This window comes from Tribolium madens, unplaced genomic scaffold, assembly GCF_015345945.1.
Source record: "Tribolium madens isolate multiple individuals breed KSU strain unplaced genomic scaffold, Tmad_KSU_1.1 Scaffold_96;HRSCAF=242;Tcas5.2_LG5, whole genome shotgun sequence".
Lineage (NCBI taxonomy): Eukaryota > Metazoa > Arthropoda > Insecta > Coleoptera > Tenebrionidae > Tribolium > Tribolium madens.
Window position 1 is genome coordinate 11629960 of NW_025401068.1, and position 18227 is coordinate 11648186.

Below are 18227 nucleotides of genomic sequence, written 5' to 3' on the forward strand. Positions count from 1 at the left end.
AAATTTGTACTTAATTCTTGGGCTTCAATTTTTATTTTATTGTAATGTTCAATCTGGTGAAAATTGAAACTTTTCAACTCTGATCTGGTAATTTTTTTTTGGAGCTGGCAACGTTGTTTTGCATGACTTTAAACATTTCCATATCCGTCCGTGTGTGTTAATGGTTTGGCTATTTAAGGATAGATAATGAGTTTGATGGGGGCGCGTTGTTTTGCTCTATTTATGGGGATTTTTTTCGATTGTGTGCGTCGTTAATTGAGTTTGAATTTGATGGTTTTGTTTTTCTTACAAATTGGTAATTTGAATGAGTTGGGACTGAGTAATCATAACGGTAGACAAACAGTGGTATTTACTGTTTTATGGACGACCTACCGGGTCTTTAGTAATCACTAATGTTGCTTTGTTCTTTTTTGTTTTAAATTGTTATTTCGCCTCGACTTCTTTTTGTTGTAAAAATGTCGTTTCACGTCATACTAATTCAATATTTATTTCAAAACATTAGCATTGCAGAATTATGCCGTATCCATTTTCTAAAGCAGGAAATTTGTAATCTAAGCTAACAAACTCACGTCCTCGAAATCTCTTCCAGCTTCTTAATTATCTTCATGCAAATAATATTATTAATTAACAATTTTTTTGACTACAGTGTAACAGTTTCTAGTACAAATAATGACGCACACAACAGGATTTTGTCGTTTGTGTCAGTCAACGCGGCCAAGTTCACAAATGACTAATCTTGCACTATAATAATAATTATTTTTTTAAGAATATTAGAAATTTCTAAATTGTCTGAAAAATTAATAAAAACTTTTATCACAGACGACAGCTTCTGTATTTTGTCATTTTTCAATCAAAAAATTAAGAAATTTCGTCGAGACTTTGTTTTAACACAATTGGAAAAGTCGGTCAAGACCGCGATTGTGATTTTTTCTGATTATCACAAATCGCGCGTGATTTCTAATATATTTTCGAAGGATTTAGAAAATGAAGAACCGGTCGAGAAAATCATCGAGAAAGTTGTTTTTAAAAGTTATCACTTTTTTTTTTGTAAAGACAATGAATAGATCAGGAAAAAGTCATGCTGCTCGAAATAAACACTAAAGGTGAACGACGTGAAAATTGGACGATTTGTTGAAAACGAAAGTAATTATCTTCATGAAAGGAAGAATGAAGAGTGCACGATCGATGGAGAGGTTATGTGAGGTCAAAAAACGAAAATTGGGGGAGATTTTGTAGAGTCACCGGAAGGGTTTGGAAATGTCATGTCACGAGTTTATGACAAGAAAAATCCTCAAAAACTAAATACAATTACTTCTAATGTTTTAAAATGCAAAAATATTCGGTTTTTTATACTAGAGAACAGTTTACAAAGTTGTAGTTTGTTTATAAATAATTAAGAGTAAAATAAACAGTTGCTTTTTAGAATTGATTTTTTTCACTTTAAATTAAAGAAATTAAATGTTTTAAGTGAATTTAATTAATGAGACAAAGAGTCTTTAGAATTTCCGGTGGTTTTCTAAGATTGGTGAGGATTTCTTGGGTAGTAAAATATGCAAAACTGTAACGTTTTATTGCACTTTAATGATATTTTATTATTATGTATTAATGTCACTCTAAGAGTGTCGATTTTTGTTTGTGGCATATTTTTCCCATATTAAATATTTCTATGCAAATTTTTTAAACCCACGCTTGCACATGAATATTTCAAGAAACCTGACACGACTATAAATGTTCACATCTTCAAAAAAATAAATTTTTCATCAGGTGTTTTAATTATCATTGTTGTTGATTGAAATTTTCGAGTCGAAAAGGGGTTATGACCCGGTTCCAGTCTCATATTTAATTCATGCGTTAATTTTCTTGGATTTTGTCCAGATTTTTTTCGTAGTAGAGGTCGAATTAGCAACATCCTGACCCGTTGCATGTCATAAATGTAATTACCATAACAATTGTATAACATTCCGTTTACAGTCTATTGGTTTATAAGGCAACCTAAATTCGCATTGAAAGAGATTAGTATCGTGATTTATTTCATTGAATCGATCCACTTTTGTAAAATTCAAGTATTTTGTTTCAATTAGTATAAACTTAACTAAATTATATCTCTTGATCTTGATAAAATCTTCCATGCTAATTTAACATTGAAATAAATTTGTGTTTTTGTTTTAATTATCAAGGTGACATTGCTGATTTAATTTGATAAATTAATAAAGATTAATTTTTGAAAAAAAATGCTATTGTGACTCATCGAGGACATTTTTGATAACAATTGAGGAAACGCTAGCCATCTTAGTCGCAAAGGAATGTTCTGTCCAAATAAAGTTGAGCTAGTCTAATGAGTTTCATTCATTTGTATTTAACACTTTGTTATTTTATGAAGGCCGCTATTATCGTGAAGTTTTAATTTTATGTATCGTGAAGCACGAAGCGAAGCTGAGTGCTTTACCAAATCTGATTAAAGATATGACAGGTCTATGCATTTACTATTTTCACCGCAAGATGGTGTTGAACAAAATTTTACTAAAAAAATATGTTTATTTTTGAACATTGAATAGATAAATGAATACCGTATTTTCTCTTTTTTGTGATCTCTGAAAGTCTAAAAATTTTGTGTTATTTTTCGCGGTAAACTTGACAACAAGAGAAACCGTAACTGTCAAAAATGTGTAATAGTTATTTGTATTACAAGGGCAGTAACCATCTAGGGAGGAAAAGACACTTTCCTCCAGTGTAATACATACCAGGTGAATAAAAAGTATGGAACCAATCTAATAAAAAAACATTCTCATAATAAAGTTTGGTAAAGTATAATTTTTTGTATCACTTTTCGCTGCATTTTCTCAAAAAAAAGCAGTAAAAAATTTTATTTTAGTTTAAAAATTTGTGTCGTTTGATAGAAAATCATTTTTTTATTATCTGAAAAAAAAAAAATAGGTGCGCCAGAACTCGCGCCACAAAAAAAATTTTCAAGTAAGGTAAGAAAGATACCGGGAACATAAAAAAATGTTTAAAAAATTCTGTGTCAAAAAATTTTGACATTTATTTTTTGACATTTGACATTTTTTTATGTCTATTTAAATAATGATACTGATGATCTTGTATATGTTTTTTACAATTATTTAGTAAAGGTACAAAAATTTTGCCAATAAAAGCCACAAATAACATTGAACAGAAATCTTTCCCAAGCTTCTAAAACTTATACCAGGAAAATAAAAAATATGGAACCAAACATTTTTTGCTTAAACCATTTATTTTTTGGAAAAACTAATTGATGGATGATAAAGTACTATAAAAATGTGATGTTTTATCAAGAATAAAATATTTCGAAATTTTCTGTTTTTAAGTTCTACAAAATTTTTATTTTTTTTAAATGGCAACCCACTATTTTTCTATTTTTCTTATGAAGGTTATGATCTAAGGATTACAACTATCTACTTTATATTTAATGTTTTAAAAAAAAAGTTACATAAATTGCAATTTTCTCAAAATACGATTTTTTATATTACTTTAATTTTATATTAATTACTATTTTCTGGAGACAAATGATTAAAAAAAACACTTGGTTCCATACTTTATATTCACCCTGTATAATTTTTCCTACGATTCAACAAGAAAATCTTCAAAACTAACAATTTCTTTTAATATAATAACATTTTTATTTTGCTGAGAGGTTAGTAATTTTGACAGATAAGGGAAGTAAAATTTTTAGTTCCCACTTTCCCTTCTAAAATTAGGGTGGAAAAACTTACTTTCTGTTAGGATCTTAGTTGTCGAGGTCAAAAAATTATAATTGTATTCTTACTTGGTTTTTGATGTCAAATTTATTAACTCGTATGTTAAACGGCGATTCATCATAATGGGAATTGCGAGAGCATTTCAAAGTGATAGTGAGTGCATAACCGAGCTGTAATCATTGCATAAATAAAAGTCTTCGTTGAATAAAGATTTGTTTTAATTTTATATCCAACCCACACGCTGAGGTGAACGGAAATGAAGGGAAATTATAACTACAATAAATCATATTAAAATGTAACAGCACTTGGGATTATAACAACTGATACATTAATGAGTTAATTTTATGATTTACGATTCTACACTGACATTTTATTTTTGGTTTGTAGAGTTTTTCTAGCAATTTGTACCAGATTTCAGCTATTTTTAGTGAAGTAGGTACCATTTTTCTTGTGATTAAAAACTACAACTGTTTCTAAATATCAATCATGTTGATGATTTGTTTGTGTTACTATTAGTGTTAATTAACGCTTTCTTTCTTGAGTAAATCTGAAGGACATTTTTGTTAATACGATAATGCGAAAATTTTTCTTTTTTCTGTAATATTTTTGTGAGAAGAGAACAATTTTCTAGAAACAGTTTCTAAATGCTCACGCCTCCTCGGGAAATTCCCCAGAGGTCACCTGTAGGTGTCTTACCACGTGTTTTCTTCCAGGTCGGCGCTTCCTTCCACTTGACCAACGTCCAGGTCTACGTCGTCGACTTGAACAAAGTCCATCCTTTGAGTTCTTCAGCTGAAACTCCCCCGAGTCCTTTCACGCCCAACCAGAGTATCAGGAAGAGTTTTTCGAAAGCGGAACGACCGGTCAGTTTGAAAAATCGATCACTGGACGTCAAAACGATAGAAGAAAGCACCTCGGGGACCGATCCGGAGGAGGAATCAACGGCCGAAGTGACGAATTTGACGGATTATAACGAGATTTTTAAAGGGCGAGGATGTGAGTCATTTTTTTTATTTTACCTTGTAGAAAAAAAAAACATATGTTCAGGTTGAAAGAGTGATCTGGGTCAAGTTCGGACGATTATGATTGTTTTTGACGAGTTAAAAATACAAATGAAGTAACGCACATGTCGCTAATTACCATTTGTTTGCGTGTTGGTACTTATTTTCTCAAACTTTAATACAATGTATCTAATTATTTTGGTGTAGCTTTCCTACAATTTAATTGCTGTTGCTTTTGGCGATTTTTTTATGTAAGACTTGCTTTATTGTTTTTTACGTGTGGTTTATGTAGGTATGTGGGCCGCTTTTACTTTTTTATCTTTATTTAGTGTTTCATGATAACAGTTTCCTGAACCTATGACACGAGCAGTATCAGGAATTGAGAATTTTTTAGGTTTTTTTTGCAGAGAAAAATAAGATTAGAAATTGTCTTTTACTAAAAATAAATTGATACTGAAAAGAAATTACTTTTTTGGTGATTGTCAGGAAAATTTTATTTTGAGAAACTTATATTTTTTTGTTTTTGCATTAAATATGTATGTAAGTTTTTCTACTAAAGACCGTCGAAAAAGCGATTAATTTATTCAAAAATTTGGGTTTTTTTTCACTTTTTATATCTTTTACCTATAATCAAAACTTATTCAAGAAAATTTTGAGTATATTAATTTTTGACACTGAACGTTTTTCGTTTTTTAATGATATTTAGAATAATAAATTGAAATTGATGTTATTTTGTTTATTTTGCTCGATTTAACTAGCTTTTGTGCAAAATTGAGTCAAAAATAAGCTGAGAAAACACAAAATTTGCCCGAAAATGCTTTTAAGCAAGTTTTTGTACTAAAATCTCAGATTTCTTGTAAAATTTTGCTAAAACACCTAAAAAGTCAACAGTATAAATCGAAAATTATATTATTTTCGCAATTTTTGAACATTCTACTACATTTTCTTTGTAAAATTTTGTTAAAAATAAGCCGAATATTCAACAATTTTTGTCAAAAATGGTGTTTTTTGCTTTTTCCGAGTGTTTATAACCATATAATTAAAATAAAACCAAACTAAAAATTTTTTGAAAAATTTTGTTTAAACAAGCTGATAAATTACAAAATTAAATTGAAATTGATATATATATTTTTTAATTTCGCTCTGTTTAAGTAGTTTTTTTATCACAATTAAGGCAAAAATAACCCCAGAAAATACAAAATTTGATCGGATTGGTACCAAAACTCAGGTTTTTGCGAGATTTTGCTAAAACAACCAAAAAATCAACAAATTAATAAGTTGAAAATTTTGTTATATTTTTACAATTTTTGAATGTTTTGTAACGCAATTATTTCGAAAATTTTCGTTAAAAACAAACTGAAAATTTAACAAATTTGACCAAAAATGGTATTTTTTGCTTTTTCCAAGTGTTTAATTTAGAGGTAAAAAACTTTAAAAGTTTGGAGTATTTGAAAACGTTTTATTTATGTTTTTTTTTGCATCAAATATTTTAGTTTTAATTTTTATTAATAACAGTCGAAAACGCCGTTAATATGATCAAAATTTTAGACTTTTTTTTATTTTATGATTTTTTTAATAATCAAAACTTATCCAATAAAATTGAGTATTTTTACGATATTGAAAGTTTTTTGATGAACCTAGAAAGCATTTGAAAACGTCTAAAATAATAGACACTAAATATAAATGGTATATTTATATTTTTTTATTGAGAAATTAGTTTTTTTGTCTTTTTTCCTAATACAGGGTACGCCAGAACAGAACAGAATGATAATCAAAAAAACTTGAAAAACTACAAACTACTCGAAAACGTTTTTTTTTTTGTTTGTTATGTTTTTTTGCGTCAAATATTTCAGTTTTTTATTAATAACCGTCGAAAAAGCAGGTAATATGATCAAAATTTTAGACTTTTTTATTTTTTGTTTTTTTTTTTAATAGTTACAATTTACAGATTTGTCAACAAGAAATTACCACCTAGGATTTGAACTTTTAGGAAAATTATGTTTTTCATGTTGTTTGTAACTAGAATTTTCAGAAGTAATTTTGAATGCTCAGGGTTGGTTACCCCTTGTAGTTGACGGTTGACGTTTTCTGTCAACCTGATGTCAACTATCAATAAAGTTATCCATATAAGCTGACAGGTGACTTAACCTAAATTTTGACACTGGTTACGATATCTTTTGTTTGTCACCAAAAACCAACCTAACCAAATTTTTGGAAACCTATTCATGAATATCCCTAAATCTTAGGGAGTGATTTCTTGTTGATACGACAATATCTAATAAAATTGAGTATTTGTACGATATTGAAAGTTTCTTGATGAACCTTCAAAGCATTTGAAAACGTCTGAAATAAAAAACACTAAATATAAATCGTGTGCTATTTTTTAGCTGAGAAATTATGACTTTTTTATTTATTTTTTCTGATCTAATTATGTAATTTTATCACAAGAACATTAATTAATAATAATTAATAGCTTTGCACGTCATGCATGTGTTTTTTATGAATGTTTTTGTTTTGTTGTTTTTTATTATTTTTTAATTTTATTGTTTTGGTTGTTAAAACGTGTTTATTTTGTCTCATTTCAAAAAAAAAAACTTACCTATTGTGTAGAGTAATGTTTTAAATTTAGAATGCTATCTTACAATAAACAAATAATATTTTACATGAATGTTTATTCATTAAATAGCTAATAAAATTTAGCGTTTTAAACACAATTGAACAAATATGTATTTAATTTTATAATTTTTAATGAATCACGCAGGTGTAAATAGATAAAATTCGCACGAAAGTGTCGGTGTCTCAACTCTCACAAAATCGCTAAAAATCCCAAAAACTTGTGACTTTCCTTGCTTTCTCCTCAATTCCGTAACAACAAAATAATAGTAACATGTTTGGCTTTTCTCACACGCATGCCGTCGCGATTCGTTTATATATTTTTTTCTTTTCGTTTAGGATAGAGATAGCACACGTGTGAATAAACTCTATTGTTTTGGTGGAACAATGCCCCGGAGTGGCGCACGAATATCCTCACATCTAGTGTGGCGTGTGTCAAATAAGACAACGCCATCTGTCGTGGCGGAATTTACTTCTTCCGGAAAACGAGTACTGTTATAAATAATGCGGTGACGATATTTTTTCTCCTCGTTTTTCGGCTTGATTAACACCGAGAGAATGCGCTCTCATTATAAATAACAGCACGATGAAAAACAAAACAAAACGATTTTATTTTTATCCGGTCGGAATGAAGCGTTTTTTTGCCTTATTTTAGGAGAATTGAATCGATGACAGGACATTACGATTATAAATAGATTAAAGTGGATTGTTTGCGCTCCTATCTGGAATTAATAGATCAATGGATTAATTGTCTTGTGATTTTTTTTATTGATACATATTTAGAATAAACAACGAAAACCTTTGTTATTGACAAGGGAAAGTAGACATTTTATTATTTGCAATTATTACTATAATAATACAGGGCCGTACCCAAGGGGGGGGATTAGGGGGTTCAAACCTTCCCCCCCCCAGAATACTGAGCACTTTGTTATATACTGTTATAAGTGTTGAAAATTTAGTTTTTTTGTTATTTTAGTGACTTAATTTTAAATTTTTGTGAATTAATTTTTCATGTGTTATTTATACAGTGTTTCATTTTTATTGTTAGGTACAAATTTTAATACTTGATAGAATATTTAATTTTAAGACAAAAGTGTTTCGAAAAATGCTATGAAAGGGAGTTAGACCCCCTAAAAAAGGTACGTTTTTTAAAGAGTTTTTCCTAATATTTCAGAATAGATAAAATTACAAAATTTGGTACCTTTATATGTACACCTAAACAAATGTCAAATAACAAAATTTTTAATCAGGGGCGTCCTAAACGGTAAAACAAATTTGATTTTTAATTTTTATGCTGTTTATGGACTGTAACATAAATTTTTAAACCGATTTTTACTAAAAATCCGTAATTTGTATCGGAAAAACACAAAACACCTTTTTTTTTATAAAAAACTATGAAATTTTGTTGCTGAAAGTGGCAAGAAACCACAGGCAAAATAGGTAGAATAAATTTTTACCCTAATTTCATCTAGTTTAGGAAGCCCCTAATTAAAAATTTCAACATTTTATTTTTGTACTTGTTTAGGTGTATAAAAGTTAATTTTGATTTTTTTTTTCTAAAATGATTTCGGAAATATTGAAAAAAACCTATTAAAAGACGCACCCCTTGCGTAGCATTTTTCGATATACCAGGTGAATAAAAAGTATGAAACCAAACGTTTTTTGCTTAAACTATTTATTTTTTGAAAAAACTAATTGATGAGTGCTAAAGTACTATAAAAATGTGATGATTTAACAAGAATAAAATTTTTCGAAATTTTTTTATTATTTTTGAGTTCTACAAAAAAATTAATTTTTTTAAATGGCAATCCACTATAAAATAATTTTTCTCATAAAAGCTATACTCTAAGGATTACAACGATCTGCTTTATTTTTAATTTTTTCAAAAAAATTTTTTCACATAAATTGCAATTTTGACAAAAAAAAAACGCATAGATCAAAAACAAAACAAAATTTCGTTCTGAAATTACGATCACATTTTTTATATTACTTTAATTTATATTAATTATTATTTTCCGGAGGCAAATGATTAAAAATAAAACCGCTTGGTTCCATACTTTATATTCACCCTGTATGTTCATAGAAAACTTTTGTTTTAAAAATGAATATTCTATCTCCTGTTTAAATTTGTAACAATAAAAAGTATTAAAAAAATTTTTTTTTGTTACTTTTGTGAGTTAATTTGTATTTTTTTATGTTTAATTAGGATCTCTTATTTCAATTTAAAATAAAAACGTGTACTTAGAAATTTTTGATTTTTAATCCGCCTTATTTCATTTCATTTTCATGGACCAAGAAGAATTTTCCCAGCTGGGTTGTAATAAACTATATCAAAGGTAGAAGTAATAACATTTTATTTTATTTTATTTTAAATCTAATATTTTTGCCTTAAATGACAAATTATTTTTTTATAATTTTAAATGATTATAAAAATAAAAACAAACATTTTGATAGAAAAAAGCTGTTTTAAATTTCTTTATTGAAATAATTATTAAAACAAGGGCTAAGCCTCGACCATTTCTTTCCGTATTCGAATCCAGGAAATTCCGTACGTGCAGAGCGTAACAACGCGCATGAAATTATGCAAAAAATGCATTTGGCGTACATTTTTCAAACCACTCACCATTTCAATTATTAAATTACTCGACAATTTCCAAGGTTGACGAAACCTCTGATTAAAATCCAATCAGACACTTTTAACGACAAAAAAAACCGTTTTATTTTTTTTTTTTTAAATTGTTAGCTTGTTCTCTCACCATATAAACAAGAGCACCGCCGCATTGCAGTAGAACAAAGAAATGATGATTGGACGACTTTTTGTGGTTTTAAATTTGACGATGGTGTCTTGTGCCAACACCAGAAGTAAATTGTTGCCACAAAAACACGAACATAATTGTATAAATCAAGTGGTAGAACAATATTTTGATGGTGGTGGTGGTATCGTTTATTTTTCGATGATTTTAAGCAAATTTTTTTTGTGAAAAATACTAATTTTAAAATGGTCTTAAATGGTCCTTTGACTAATGTCGTTTTTTTCGTCAAAGCCCAAGAAGGGGTCATGAAACATTTCAATTATTTGAAAAATAACGATTTCTGGAATGGATCAAGACAGAAATATTTAGTAGTTGCTGAAAAAGGAGCCAATTTGAGTGAAATTTCGGAGATTTTTCTCATTCACGATATTCACACTTTTGCGATTTTGACTCATGATCGGTTTGAAAATTTGCAAATTTATCAATGGAGTGGGCATTTTTGTCGTTAAACTCACGATTGAGGCATTTGGGCACCTGCGGTGCCCGATTTGAGAAGGAAGAAACTGATATTTTCACCAATTGTCGTCTCAAAGCTCTCATTTTGCACAAATCCAATGCGTTTCCATTTGTTGAAAGCATCAATTCGGGACTTTATGTCGAAATTTTGGAAATTTTAGCCCAAGTGAAGAATCTTTCAATCTCGTATCAAATGGCGTCTAAAACGCAAACGACGAAATATCTCCAAAACGGCACAATTGAATTATTTGGAAAATTGTTGAATCGGAGAAAAATCGATATTTTTGCTCAGAAGCGCGAAGTTCTTGACCGAAATGGACACTTCTAATATTTTTTACAACTCTGATATTTTTTGGCTAATTCCGAGAAAAAGCCAAAAATCGTTACAAGTCGTCTTCAATGTCATCGATACTAAACTAAAAATCGCAACAGCAGTTTTAATTCTCGCGTGTTTTGTTGTTTGTTACTTCAGTGAACAAAACTGGGGGCGAATATTTAGGTTTTTGGGGACGCTTTTCGAAAAGACATCGCAAATATTTTGGAAATCACACTCAACGAAAATAACTGGGCGTTTTCATTGATTTTTGGTGTTGTTTACAAGGCGAAATTAAGTTCAATTCTTTCTGAGCCGGTTTTTGACGACAGTATTGACACTGTTGAACAATTGCTTGACACAAATTTGACTCTTTATGCCAAAAGAACAACAATTGAAAGTTTGAAACAAGTGAACGATTCGGATGTTTTAAGGATAAAAATTTGTGGTAAATTACGAGAAGCACCACCGAAACTACTTCTCGACGATTTATTCAAAATCTTAATTAAACATAGAAACATTAGTGTGGGAATTGATGAAACAATGTGGCACATTATTGAGAAACAAGTCAAAAGTTCGTTGACTATTATCAAATCACTGATTTATTTGAAACCAAGAAAGAGTGTTTTTGTCTTGAGGAAACGACATCCACTTTTGAAAAGCTTGAATTTGGATATTGAAAGATGGAGGGAAAACGGTGTTTTGTATAAAATGATAAGTGAAGTACATCATCCTCATATTTCTTCACATATCGGTTTGAGGAACAACGAAGAAGTCGTTCCTTTGACTTCGGAGGATCTGAAAGGAGCGTTTTGTATTTATTTGATGATGGCTGCAATTTCGGTCTTTGTGGGCGATTTCCTGAAACTGAAATTTTAACAAAAGTTTACAAATGACAATTTCTCAGCTGGGTTGTAATATACTATATGAAACGTAGTAGTAATACTTTATTTCATTATCAAAGTCTAATATTTTTGTAGAGTTAATTTTTTTTATTCGCAATCACTATAGTAATATGCCGATTTCTAATCTTTTTGAGTTTGAGATATACAGGATGTCCCATCGAGTTGAAAAAGTCCATTAGTGCCCTTTAATTGGTAAAATTTAAAAAAAATTATATAGGACGCTGATAGATACTAATCTAGTCCATAGCCTAAAATAATTCAACAGCGTGTCTCAAAAATAAGTTACAATACAAACTTGTGTTTTTTTAAATGAAACACCATATGTTTCTTAGCATTTTTGGATGTAGATTTTTATGACGATGTTTTTAAGCTAAACTTTTATAACTTAACAACTTAACTATAACATGCACTTTTTAAAAATTTATTACACAAAAACTAAGACATCTAGAATTTTTTTTTTACTACCGCCAAGAAGAAGGTACAAGCTATAAGGTTGTAAAAATTTGTTAGTGTGTTGTATTTGCAAAGATAAAAAAATGGAGGCGTTTGTTAAAAGTTCAATAATAAAAAAAAAATGGAACGCCCTATTTATTGTTTTTGCATATAAAAGATTATTAAGTTGCATTTCCAAAATTATTTACTTTTAGGTGTTTATAATCAATAACTAAAAAGATATTTAAAGATATTTAACTTAAAGATATTTAAAATAAAAAAAAATACTATTGTTTCAGTAGCCAAAAAGTGTACAGTTGCACAAGAGGTGGAAGAAATATCACTTAATAATTATATTTATGTTAAACTGAATTCATTATTCTTTATTTTTATAATAAAATAATTCGAATTTCAGTATTTATAACGACTTTTACAATCTCTGGATAAATCAACGATAGACATTGTTGCTACAATTAATATTAAATCTTAAATATCTTTTCATTTATCAATTCTAGACATTAAAAGTTTATTTTTTTAGATAGACTATTTATCAATCTATTAGATGCAAAAATAAAAAAATAGGGTGTTTTATCAAAAATTTTTAAGTTATTTAACTTTTAACAAACTTCTTAATTTATTAATCTTTACAAATGGAAAACACTAAAAAATTGCTACAGCTTTAAATTCTGCACTTTCTTCTTTGCAGAAGTAAGAAAAAAATTCTTCTAACTGTTTTAGTTTTTGTGTAATGAATTTTCAAAAAGTGCATGTTTTCGTCAAAAAAAAAGTCATTTTTAAAATCGACTAATAAAAGTTTAGCGTAAAACATTGTTTTAAAAGGTTATATCCGTCGATAGAAATAATAAATTCATGTTAACATCAAATTAAAAAATTAAATTAAATCACACATTCCTTGGCAAAATTTCTTTTATATAGGGTGTCCCAACGAGTTGAAACAAGTCCATAGTGAGCTTTAAATGGTAAAGTTTAAAAAAAAATTGTATAGGACATGTAGTGCATGTTTTTTTTTCAAAAAAACCGTCTTATTTTTAAAACTAAGCAAACTCGACCAATAAAAGTTTAGCTTAAAAACATTCTCATAAACATCTACATCCAAAAACGCTAAGGAACATATAGTGTTTCATTTAAAAAAACACAAGTTTGTATCGTAACTTATTTTTGGGACATACTGTATGGTTGAAAATAATTTTAGGTGATGTACTAGATTAGTTTCTATCAATGTCCTATACAATTTTTTTTAATTTCACTATTTAAAGGTCACTAATGGACTTCTTCAACTCGCTGGGACACCCTGTATGTCATTGCACTCCTTGGTTGGGAAGTAATTTATGTAGAATTACATAAAACATGTGTAGCACTACTTTAGTATCAGAAAAACATGTCATATTTCCCACCTGGGTTGTAATATACTATAACAAACGTAGTAGTAATAATATTTTGTTTTATTAACGATATCTAATATTTTGTCATTTAAAATTAAGTAATGAAAATAAAATTAAGAATTTCGTTTCCTGTTTTTGCGGGCGAATTACTGAAATTTTGACAAAAGTCTTTTATTTGAAATCACCACTCGTGCGTTTAATATTTCTTTTTGTATTTATTCGTGTCGAATCAATTTTGCAACGGCTTACTTATAAACCTTTTTCACTTGTATTTTCACGTGAAAGGTGAGATTTTTAGTAAATTTTTGTTAGAGTAATTGTTTTTTTTGCAGTGACACGGACTCCGCCCCCTCTCGAACAACCTGAGCCGTTCCAAAGACCTGAACATGACTATTCGGGTGAGTTTTTTTGAAATTTGAAAAATATTTGATTTTGTTTTTAGACCCGACAGAACCCCAAATCCTGGCCGAAATTCCAACCGACAACTTTGAGGCTCTCTCATTGGACAACAACATCAATTGTTATTCACCACCACCTGCGTTCACATCTTCACAGTATTCCCGTTCGAAGTCGAATTTGGATCAAGTGTATGTCAGCAGGCTGACGAAGCAACAAGACCGCGAAAATAACATCTCGAATATCAATAAAAATAAATTGACCACTCCGCGATTTTATCTTCAGCGACAGAGTAGTTGCAAGGATGTGCCTGAAAATGCCCCAAAATCGAACAGTATTATTAAACATAGTATCTCCGATGCTAACATCAGCAAGAGTAGTAGGAATTCCTCCTCGAGGAAGAATTCTTTTTCGAGGTCTTCTCGCAATTCTAGTGTACCCAATGTATCAAAAATCCCTAGCGCCAGACTTAGTGAAAAAGTGGCACCGGTTAAAGCCTACATCACACCGACTCCTGAAGATGTTGCGTTTGTTGGTTCGAAACTTTCACCAGATAGTCCGGCCGAGGAGGTGGAGTTTGTACCGATGTCGATGGATAGGCCTGCAGGGTTGGACTTGGACGATTTTCTTCCGGTTTGTTTATTTTTTTTGCTTGTTTGTTTGTTTTGTAATTATATTTTTTTTTAGAAAAATCATCGAACGCTTGGTTTTGAGCAACAACTACCCGACATGTCCGAAGCGGAGGTTTTAGGAGCTTTAATGAGAGGTCATGAGCCGATGATGGCAATGTTGGTAACTCGTCAGAGGAGTTTGAAAGTGGTTTTGGCCCAATTTAGAAGTAAGGATATTAAGACAGCGACTGAGACTGCAGTTGTGATGGGTGATTTGGCCGTTTTGGTCGATTTGTTAGGAGTTTTTAATTGTAAATAGTAAGTTGGTGGATGACATTTTGATTTAAAGTTAATTTTTATTGTTTTAGTACTTTGTGGAATTTGGATTTGTGTGTGCTGATTTTACCTAAAATTCAAGAATTGCTTCAAAGCAAATTCGAAACGTAAGTATTTTATTTATTTTTAGAGAAGAATTGGCGTTTTTATTTTGTTAGAGTGTATATTTGGTTGCATAACATCTACTTATGTGTATATATGATTGCATAATGAATGACGATTCGCAAATTGAAATTAAAAATAATCATTTAAAAAATGTAACAATGCTTTTGATAAAGGTATTATTTGATGTGGTTATGCTTTTTTTCGTATTCCATTAATTGTTTTTATTACAATTTTTAGAACAAAAAAACTTCCCCAGTCCTAAGGATTCTGATTTTGTTTTTCTTCTAAATTATTAAGCTTTTTGCTATGATTTTTGGTGGTGAAATGTTTTTTTTTATAAATATTAATTAAGAAATTGCGGTGTGTGTAAGTTATTAATAATTAAAAATTATTTATTAATAAGGAAATGACTATTAGGTTTTTATAGGCGTATTTATAAATATGAAGTAAATATTAGGAAAAAAAACTTCTTAATACAGAAAATATAAAAAAAATTGTCACGTTTTTACATAAGAACAAAAGTTATTGCTCTTATAACATTATACATTTAGCAAATTTGTGTCATGTTTGGGCTTTAATTTATTTTAAAATTCGACATCTTCAATTTAATATAGTGGCCGCAACACGATATGCTCGTAGCTGTATATTTGGTTGCCTATACCGAACTTCACAAGAACGAAAATTTTTAAGTGTAATTACTATTTCTACAGTTTTTTCTTTTGTTTCCATTTTAATTCCTATTTTTCCGACCTACATAAATACAGTTTATCTATTAAGCAAGCATAGAAATTTAAAACATGTGTCTGCGGAAGATTTTTTTGAAAACTGTAACAACAAATCGTGGTGAACGATTTGTATGAATAAACTCCAACTACATCTCAGTTTAGGGTGTTTTAAGACGTTTCATACAATAATTCAATTTGTTTAGATCAATATTTTAATTTTTATAAAATAATTTTACAAACTTCCAAGCGACATACGTCCTTAACTAGTACGCCCACTTGATAGAAATACTTTTTGATCGCACTGTATTTTTGAGCGAGTACAAAAATTATTATTATAAACTCATTATACAGCGTGTATCAGAAATATGTACCATTTTGAGGTTGAGATAATGTGTTATGTTTGTCTTTGATAAAACGCAACAAACAAACCTTTTGAAACGTTTTACAATACACAGTTTAAATGGAAATGCATTTTTGATTATTTTTTGTATTTTTTATACAGAGTGTAACAAAAAAATGGGGACAAAGAGTAACCTGAGATTTTCCAGGTTAAAATAAACGGATTTAACTTACCAAGTTGTACCGTTTAAAAGTTAGAGTGCCCCAAAGTTTAAAATATTTTTGATTTTCTTTAATAGCTTTTTAATGGGCAATCGATTTTTATGAAACTTGGTACAGACAATTTGGTATCAAAATAACATGTTTTGGTGTTATTTCCTTTGTTTTGTTGTTATTGCAAAGCACTTATTTATTAACAACAATATTTTAAGCCATATTGGAGACCGAGTGGAATAATTATTTTTTATTCGAAAGGTACATTATTTTGAAACAATTCTTGTACCTTATAAAAGTTTTGTGTCTTGGTTTTAGAATAAAAAAATTATTTAAGTAGCCGTGTCAAAATTTCGAACGTGACCATTTATTATTCTTTTCAAAATTGTTTAAAAAAATTTTTAGGTTTTCGTTTTTTTTTTTTTTTTGGGTTGTTGTTAGTTAAAAATAAACTGTGCAACTTGCTATGGAGGTAAGTTGGGTTAAATCGCTTTATTTTAACTTGAGGCATCTCAGGTTACCCTTTGTCCCATTTTTTCGTTACATTCTGTATAGATAGTTCAAATCCAATTCTCCATTTTTTGTTTTTGACCTGGTTTTAAGTTTTTTACACTTGTGATGTAAAATTTTCTGATTTGGAAAATGTTCCAATCATTGAAAGGCGACTCAATGGCGTGAAATTTGGTATTTTTATTTGTAAGAAAATGGTAGTAATGGGAATGACAATGAGAGAGCGATGAATAAAATTTATTAAGGTTTTACGAATGAACCCGCAGCCAGTTCCGTGTCGAATAGCCGCATAAGAAAACATTCAATAACCAAGTCCATAATAATCTTCACTCGAATAACAATAATCATCTTCGGCTTATTATCACCTTCTGCGAAACGCACAGGCGTGTGAAAGTATATCAACCCTTGAAATTCGTAAAGTTTCGGTGAAAGAAAGAAAGCATCACGGAGCAACAATGAAATTAATATTTCTTTGAAAAAATAATATAAAAAAAGTTGTGGGAACTGTTCGTGTTTCGTGCGCTTAAATTCGACTTAATTATTTTGTTTTAATCGTAGCTGTTCGTGTTTTTTTCAGGAAGGTGAACTATTCGTTAGGTAATGATCGATTTCCGCTCATTTAAATGTTCCGATGTCCAGCTGACGTTTTTCCCTTCGTTTTAGGAAGTGCCCAATTCGGGACTTGTTGCGTAAAACTGGCGTATAAATTTCAAACCGCCCTCTTGTTTTCACGCTACACGTGATCACTAATTGCACGATTTTATTTTAATTTTTTTTTCGTTGTGCGAAATTGATATCTATTCACTTTTGTGTCATTTCGGGGAAAACGTCAATTGTTGAAGAAATTTCTCAAACCGTTTAAGCTAAACAATACAAAAGAGATGCTTACACGACCGTTTTATACAGGATGTTCCATTTAAAATTCGAAAGTGAAGGAGCAAAACGTCACGTAATTGCAAAACTAGTAAAAAGTTGACTCCGGTAATGAGTTTCTTTGCATCGATTGCGTTATTCAATTATAAAAATGAGGAAAAAGTCGGAATTTTGATTCGGATTTTGGAGCAAAAAGTATTTGTTTTGTACGGTAAATCCGGGTGAGATGGACCAGTGGGAAAATTATTAATTTTTTTGCATTCACTCAATAAAAATTAGCTCAATTCTCGTTAAAATTGAATCAAGAAATAGAATACATTTATTATTACAGCCTACAGAATTACAAAATGAATAAGAATAAAAGTTTTTTTAATAAAGGAAACAAGGTAAAATAACTTACATGTAGGTACTTACATAAAATTTTTATGTTAGTGAAAGAGAAGATTTTT

At 29.5% G+C, this 18227-nt stretch overlaps 1 protein-coding gene across 1 annotated transcript in view; it reads left to right on the plus strand.

The window, feature by feature from the left end:
• LOC123012554 (katanin p80 WD40 repeat-containing subunit B1) overlaps positions 1–18227 on the plus strand; it is a 31041-nt gene that overhangs the window by 3057 nt on the left and 9757 nt on the right. Inside the window, exons 3-7 of the mRNA XM_044410560.1 lie at positions 4448–4730; positions 14003–14068; positions 14113–14699; positions 14754–14995; positions 15046–15120. Of these exons, the coding sequence (XP_044266495.1) occupies positions 4448–4730; positions 14003–14068; positions 14113–14699; positions 14754–14995; positions 15046–15120 (1253 nt within the window). The remainder of the gene's footprint in view (positions 1–4447; positions 4731–14002; positions 14069–14112; positions 14700–14753; positions 14996–15045; positions 15121–18227) is intronic.